This window comes from Perca flavescens, chromosome 1 (assembly GCF_004354835.1).
Source record: "Perca flavescens isolate YP-PL-M2 chromosome 1, PFLA_1.0, whole genome shotgun sequence".
In the NCBI taxonomy this organism is placed as follows: domain Eukaryota; kingdom Metazoa; phylum Chordata; class Actinopteri; order Perciformes; family Percidae; genus Perca; species Perca flavescens.
In genome coordinates this window covers 27,529,617-27,538,100 of record NC_041331.1, presented here as the reverse complement: position 1 = coordinate 27,538,100, position 8,484 = coordinate 27,529,617, and the positions used below count along the sequence as shown (strand labels likewise).

The 8,484-nt window shown below is 38.6% G+C and overlaps 1 protein-coding gene across 3 annotated transcripts in view; it reads left to right on the top strand.

The window, feature by feature from the left end:
- The first annotated feature begins 1,226 nt into the window (after window positions 1-1,226).
- hipk3b (homeodomain interacting protein kinase 3b) overlaps window positions 1,227-8,484 on the top strand; it is a 49,646-nt gene continuing 42,388 nt past the window's right edge. For 2 of the 3 annotated variants that reach the window (XM_028574334.1, XM_028574323.1), the window contains exon 1: window positions 1,227-1,571. In XM_028574334.1, coding sequence (XP_028430135.1) covers window positions 1,499-1,571 — 73 coding nt within the window. In that variant the 5' untranslated portion in view covers window positions 1,227-1,498. Of the gene's footprint in view, window positions 1,572-2,031; window positions 2,134-8,484 lie in introns of those variants that run through there. The other variant, XM_028574344.1, reaches the window with a different exon arrangement.

Sequence of the window (8,484 nt, the reverse complement as noted above, 5' to 3'; positions counted from 1 at the left end):
TCATGAGAAGGGACTAAAAGCGTAGGCTAGTCTGCTTCTACTATTACCACCCATAGACTTAACAGTCTGTGTTACCACCCCAGCTGTGTTTACTCATGATGCACCAGGTTAAACAAGAGGTGTTCACACCTGCTTTCAAGCTCACTAGGCGGGGTGGTTTGTTGTCTGTAATTGGGAGACTGTAGCCTAAAGACTGGGTTAAACAATTGCATTTTGGTGGATTAGATTAGGCCTACAGCTGGTCTTCTCAGACACCGGGGGTTTATGCAGCTTTGTTTGTCAGCTGGGTGCCTCCTGACTGTCTGAGCAGTAGACTTCAGCTTATGCTCCCCAACAAATTCCCTTAAGAACACTCTGCTCTTGACATTTGGCTACAGAAGAAATAAAATGAATTATTATTGGTTATATTGGTTATCATCATTAGGTTCCATTGCATTTTCAAATATCAAATATGAAGCATATTTCAGATAAATTAATTGATTCGAAAAATCAATTAATATATTGAAAAATATATTAACAAATCTTAGATCATGTATAGTGATCACTACATTATACAAGATTTGTTAATACATTTTTGTATACCTTTGAGCAATCAGTTATCAACCCTTATCGTTTTTCAGTTATGTATGCCTGTAAAATAAAATATGCAGATTCAGTTGATCCCCACATACTACGCATTGTCATTGCATATCCTTTCCAACTCTTTATTCTAATGCAGAACTTTCAGGATTGTGTATTGAGGAGACTATCTTGAGGATGTAATTGTATTGATATCACATCAACTTAGGGGAGTACATGGCAGATGCTGAACACAGACCCCTTTTATTCACAAGTCAAATGTAACCCCTCAGATCACAGCAATCCACATCTTCATTCCTCACATCCTTTTAAATACACATAGCCTAGTATATATATATATATATATATATATATATATATATATATATATATATATATATATATATATATATATATATATATATATATATATATATACACACACACATATATATATATATAATGAAATGTTGCTGTTGAGCTATTTATGGGACGGTCAATAACTGTTCATTGTCCCTGTTAAAATAAATAAATAAACATCACTGAATTGCGCTGCGTTCGTGTATTGTACATCTGAATCGAGAATCTTTGTGAATGTTTCTGCTCGGTGATCGATTACTCTGGTCTGGCCAATGCCGTCAGTTCACAAACATTTGCTTGCAGCCAGAGAAAAGGGACATGTTAGAGGCTGGCAGGGCCGTGGAACAACACGTCTATACGGGGTAACGGACACCCTTTCAGAGATGGGCTACTTCGCCCAAAGAGGAAGGAGACGAATTTGAACTTTGTAGCTACAACCAGGGCTCGATGTGGTGTTTCTGGACGCTCATATGAAAGAGTTACTTTATGTTTAAAATGTGGGAGATGGTGGCGTTACCGAGAGCGAGCTTTCCCTTCCTGTCGTATAGGACAAGATGGCAGCAATGCAGGCGAACTGTGCATGGTATGGATTTATGAGTCCATAACATGTTCAGAGAAGCCCTGGATTATACTTATAGTGACTCTATGTGAAGGTAAGTGGTGGAGAGAACGGTGTCTGTGGTGCTATTTGTTTAGCTCAACCTTTGAAATGATAGTTTAAATGTGACGTAATACAAAGTCATCATAACTTAGCTACAAACTTAGCTAGCGAGCTTTTCGCTGATAAGGTTTAAAATATACGTATCTAGCTAGCTTTGTCAGCACTTTGGGTAATAACTGTTCTAGCTGACATATTATTTATGTTTAAAGTTTTATTATATTATTATATTATTTATGTTTTACTGCAGATTCACAGGAAATTTAGAGAGAGGGAATATTTTCGCTATATAGATAGTATATTCGGATGACATGCAGCAAAGGGCCGCGGGTCGTATTCGAACCCGGGCCGCTGCTTGGGACTCATATGAGTATATCAACGAGATTTCATTTGACACTGTATTGTGTTTGTTATGGTGTTGTCACGGCGACCCGTTGATTTCTTTTTACATGATGCGTAGATCATTGACGCTAGCTATGTTTAACTAACATAAGTTACGTTCTCCTTTGATGATTAACAGACCCTACATGGACAATATGGATTGAGTGACGTATCTTGTGAGTTCTGTATTAACGTGACTTCATATGTGAATTCGCTCACACCTGGCCTCGTACGAGACTCAGTTGACCTAGCAAAAATGTTGCCAGATAATATTAACGCTCAACCGTAATCCGAGGTAGCGAAATCTCGATAGACCTTTTTGAATTTTCAGAATCATATCTACTTGGTCTAACTATGTACAGTCACAGTAGTAGTAGCTAATGTCACCTGTTACTAAACTAACTTACAGTTATTAAACAGTAGCTAAGTGCAAATGTAAAGCGGTATTTAAGGGACCTCAGCGGCTCTTTTACAAGTGTTTATAGTGAGCGACGTGTCAAAGCTGCATATCGAATCTAGTCTAGGTTGGCTAGCTAGTTATCTTGCAAGGCTCTTTCAGGGTTGACGTCATTATTGGGAAGCGCCTCGGTCCTGACCGTACCACTAATGCCGTTAAAGCACACCCTCTCTCAACAACAAGTAGATCAGACCAGGTGAAACTGGAAAGGGAAAAGCAAGACTTGTACTGCGGCCTGTAGAGCTAAAAGTTAATGTACTTTCACCTCCTGCAAAACTGCACCGAAACTAACGGATATTTGTTTTGCTTTCTTATGATAAACTGAAAAATTCCAATGGTCCAGCAAATACTGAATGGGCGTTTTGGCAGCAGATGTCTGCTGAGTTTGGTCAAAAAAGTATAATGCATTGTTACTGCTGTTTGTGTGCTGCTGTTTTTGTAGTTTCAGTTCTTGTTGATAGACCTAAGGCAACTTCTGTTTTTATTTGTAATTTCTGTGATAGGATAAACCACTAAAATAGTAAGTTTTTCTTGTGAGTAGAGATATGCTGGTATTAAAGTTTCGCAACCTACTCTGTCTCGAAACATTCGTGGTGGCGAAGCTGCAATCGGTTACCGTCTGTGGATACTGTGAACCAACACCATGAGTACAGTCCAACACCGTACTGCTACTTTTGTGTGATTCCCCTTTGCATAGACACTCCTGACTGCTGTAAGTGTCACATTCCTCAGCTTAGTAGCAAGGCCACAAAAGCAAGGTTGTGGCTTGTAATGCTGCCAGTAATGACAGTCAGCGTAATGTGGCCGATAAATAAATGTGTAAACTGTGTTTTCCCTGCAATTATGTTAGTGGGTAATATTGGTTGTTGATGGTGGTGGGGAGGCAAGACTTGGGAACATGTTGTCATGTGATGTTATGCTGCACAGATGCGCTATACTTGGGGCAGCTGGTTATCTGTATTGCATTGTGGACAACTTAAAGATTGGTTTTCGAGTGATATCTTGAGAGATGCGTACAGCTATGAGGCAGTAAACAAAACAGAATAATTGAGAGTTTATGGGAAGAGCACCATAACAAGAATGCGTTGTGTGGTAACTTGCATGAATCACAAAAGTGATGGGTGGAAAATGTCCAACATCCCAAAAAATAAACATCTATTCCAGCAGGCAGTACGTAATTACCTATATGCATCCAGCGATCTGGTCAGAGCCCTGGATTGTAATAACACGGTAGATGCTTTTGTCCGGAAACTGGTGAGGTAAGAAATAACTGGTTAGGGTAAAACGGCTTTGGGCATCTAGTATTTCAGTGTGTGCAACGTGGTGACAGCTGTTTAAACATATTTGATTAGTTTGATAGAGGTGATCGACTGGTGTCTATAAATGCAAATTGCATTACTTTGTACACATCTGCCTATTAGTGAAACTTTACCTACATCGATTTTAGGTAGGACTGGGCGATATGGAGAAAAATCAAATATTACGATATTTTTGACCAAATACCTCGATATCGATTCTGCAACGATATTTTAGTGTTGACTATTGGTGCTTTCACAAGATATTTACACAATGAGAATTTTGATAAATAATCATCAGTAATGTATATATAATAACTAAGTGGGTAAAGGCAAATAATAGAAGTTACAACAGTCGGGTAAGTTCAGAAAATGACAACTTTACTGTAATGCAACCTTTAAAACCAGGAAAAGACAACACTTATGCCATGTTACGATATTACGATATCCAAAATCTAAGATGATATCTAGTCTCATATCACGATATCGATATAATATCGATATATTGCCCAGCTCTAATTTTAGGCATCTGAAATGTTGGGTTTTTCAGCTGGACATATGGCATAGGCTACATCAAGTATCTTTCATATTTTCCTGACAGAAAGCAAGAATGGCCAGTATCAGGGGTCATGAGGCCTCTTGTCTTTTTAATCTGTGCCCATTTGTGCTTGGTATCTAAACTTTCTTCTATATTTACAAAGTGTATTTAAAGAGGATGCATCAGTGCTTTACATATATCAAATAAAGAGTGCACCATGATGGTGTGATATCACCATGTTGAGTAGTGAAATTGGTACTTTTGCGTTGCTTATAAACAGCATTTACTATCCCTTTTTAGTATAATAGTCAACTGTAAAGTATATTTCCTGTAAACAGGCATTAGGTAATCCAACAAGGAGGATACTTCTAAATGGTAGTCATAAGTTCACAGTGGAAATACCGTGTGGTCACATGCTTTAGAAAATAGGGGGCCTTTTTATCTAATGAGCAGAAGATCATGTTCACGAGACACAGGCAAAGCACCACAGCGTGTAATGAAGTTGTGGTACTGTGAGTAAAGGCAGCAACTCCTGCCTAACAATCGAGGGATAGCAACAGCAGGAAGCGGAGAGGGACTGATGTGGTTTATTTCATTTTCACAGTCTGCATTTGGTATCATCATCTGAACTGAGCAGTAGTTAAGAAGACCTAAATGTATTATTTCATAAATAACCGAATGTGTTGTTGATGTTCTGGGTCTTGTGGGTGAATAAAATTTAAAATCACGAGTAGCCAAATTGAGGAGTTTGTTCTCTATATGGTAGAGCATGTAACCAGACCCCAATCCTACAATACGTTGTGCAACCTAGTTTGGTTGAAGCATACTAAGACCACGTCCACACTTACCAAAATAATCTTTTTTTTTTTCCCCTGGCATCGTTTCAAGAATGTTTGCGTCCGTTTCCGTGTGGATGACCCCTGAGACCTAAATTGAAAAACATTTAAAGCATGCTAGGCAAACAATCTTTGCAAAGTATTTATTTGAATACGGTGATATCGTGATGATCATGTTCATTTAATTGTGGGAAGCCAAAATCGTGATCATGATTAATACTTGATTAATTGTGCAGCCCTAGAACTACCCGAGCTGGTCTCCCAATCATCTGGCTTTTGACTAAGTGTGAATCCTCAATGTGTCTGTTTTTGATATGCTGTAGAATGGCAAAAGTAGGCTACATCTCACATGTCAAAGTTGCACTGATCACAGCAAGAACACTGTGTATCACTGTTAGCTGTAAAATCAAGCCACATGGCGATGAATAGGTTCGACGGCTTCTAACTGACTTGCGTCAAGGGTGTGTGTGTCAGTACAGCACACTGACTCGGTTTTGGGTTCTGTTGTCTCTCACTTATGACTATTACAGATGGAAAACGTTTTGGGATAAGCAGTGATGTTGAAGTGCCATATTCCACAGCTTCTATTGTAAACAAATCAGTAGTGTATTTGTATTACCGTCACTAACCATTTAACTGCACCTTTTCTTCACCGGACAGCACAAAAAGTAAAGAATATGTATTCAGGTGAATATTCACATAACAGCAGTTCATAAAAACCCACTGATGCATGTTATATTTTATATGAATGGTTTACTTTTTTAAAGGCCTTTCGAATTTACATGCCATGTAAATTTACACATAACCCTTGACTGTAGATTAGATTACTGCCTTTATTTTTCACTGATGAGGGTGAAAATGGGGTTGAAAGATGACTTTGGTTTTCCCCCAACAACATGGCGTGACTGTAATCACCTGTTCCTCCTCTCACCTATTACTATTATTTCTGTGTCTGAAGGCACTTTTGTTGGTTAACCATGTGTTCATTGTGGACAGGTGTCAAGTGTTTATTTTCTTCTCCAGTTTAATGGGAGTAGACCAGGGTCAAACATTCAACTGTGAGCAATTACTTAGCAACTCAAGGTTGCTGTAAAGGTTCTGCTACAGCTTTAAAGGCAACGCGATGCCACAGGAGGAGCCTCACGGCTGACAAAGAGAGTATCTGACTTCACTGGTCATAATAGCAGCACCTGCCATACTTTGGAAACAGCAAAGGCTGCCTACTTTTAGGGCTGCAGCTATCGATTTATTTTAGTAATCGAGTATTCTACCGATTATTCCATTGATTAATCGGATAAGAAATACTTTTGTGTTATTGAAGAGCAATAATATGCAATAGTTTGGTTTAATTTTTGGAAAAAGCTAAATTTTTATTGCCTACATTGCTTACAATATCATCTCTCAAAAAACTAAACTATTTGAAGTGCATTTAAGTGCCATTTTACATTGTTTTTAAAGAAAACATTTTCTGAAATACAATAACAACCTCAAACTAAGGCATACATTAATAAACATTACCTTAAGTTGTGCAACTTAGCCTAACTTTCAGAACTACAAGTTTCAACCTGAGACTGATCCGTATATAGGCTTATAAGTATATATAAGTTATACTTAACCTATTTTCATTTATAGATTTGATTACAATGTCACACAGCTCTGTTACACTTACGCTAGTAGATCGTTGATCAGCTGTTTCTCCGTGGAGAGAGATAAAGAGAAAATTGTGCGCAACAATCAGCTGTTTTTCCAAAGGGATAGTCAACAAGTTGGCTCTTTAGATCAAATTGTAGTCACCACTACGTATTTTCTTGTCTTTGTTTTTGGTAGTTGTGTTTGGAGTAGTTTAATCGTCCATACGACTCTGTGATTTACTTTTGTCGGGTCCGCTTCGTGGAATGGATGATTAAGTTAGACTCAAATGTTTTCTGTTGAGGACGCTGAAGCACTGACGTCGTGCTATTATTGTGGTAAGCTAGTTCGATTTTGCAGTAGACACACTGTACAGAGTTTTCGTTTTAATTACGTTTGAACCGATTCCAAAATTTTGACACTTTCTGTCGTTTTCTCCAGCCTTCTCTTAGCCCCTCCCTCACTATTTACGCTCTCTTTCTAATTTTTGTAAACTGCGCCATCAGTTTCAAGGCATGTGTCGCCAGCAGCGTCAGACCGGTGTGCGGCAGTAATAATCATCCGTGCGGAAACACTGCGAGCGATACGTTTGTAACATTGTTTAAACGAAGCTTCGAGGCTAATCATTTTGCATCGAGGATTTTTAGTCATCAAATTATTCGAGTTACTCGAGGAATCGTTCCAGCCCTACCTACTTTACATCCTTGCGTCAGACTTCTCCTGACCATTAAGTGATTGTATTTGTGTGGCCAGGTAAATTAACCATTGCCAAAGTTAAGTTTTGTTTTAAATTGAATTTGTGTTTTATTACACTAAGCTTGGTATTTAAATCTAGTTATGATTGCTCAGTTGGTGAGTGGTCCAAGTGCAGGCTCCCTCCGTCTAGGGACTCTGGCACCAGACAGCATGCTTTCCATCTCCAGACCAGCCAATTAACAGTTCCGTTCCCCAGGCACTGAGAAGAAACTCACAGTACTATACAGTACATGTAGTATTACATGTGTAAGTCATGAAAAATATGTGGAGGAACTGTAGAAAACGCTTAACTGTCACTCTGCAATATTGATTGCTAAATGACTTTAGTATTTATGCAACTTGCCTCATGTTTTCTTCCGTATCAACAATCTTTATTAGCAGCAAATACTTAAATAGTGAAACACAGTTCTTTAAACTCCATGTGGTAGTCCTGCCGTGTAGATTTTTGATTAATAAGAGAAGAACTTTTTATTCCAAGTAAACCCCTTGGGGCCCATCCTCTAGAAAATATTATGATGTAGTCCACTTTTTTGCGTGGTTTAGGAATAAAAGAAATGGTAGGTTTGAAACATGAATACGACTTGTTTACAGTGGTGTGCACTTGGTTAGGACATGCTTGGCTTCTAAGGTGACGGACAGAATGCTTCCCAGGACTGATCTCTGTCTGCAGAGTCTGCACTTAGTGTCTTTAAGTTGGTTTGGGTGTGCTTTCTGAATTCTTCCCGCGGAAACCCGTGCAGGATCTCCTCTGCGGCTATGTGCGCACAATCTACAATAGTTGAGCTCTGCATACTCATGCGAGTCACGCTCTCCTCCGTGTGGGAGTTTCCATTACTCTACGATACTGTAGTGGCCGCTGTAGACAAATCTAAAACATTCCCGTGTAAAGACTTAAACTTAATGTTTTTTTTTTTTTAAACCTTTACTGTTGGAGTTTTGCCTTTTTGTACTACATGTGTGTTGTTTTCTACTTCCTCTCTTCTTGTTTTTAAGAATGTGTTGATGTGTTTTGAAAG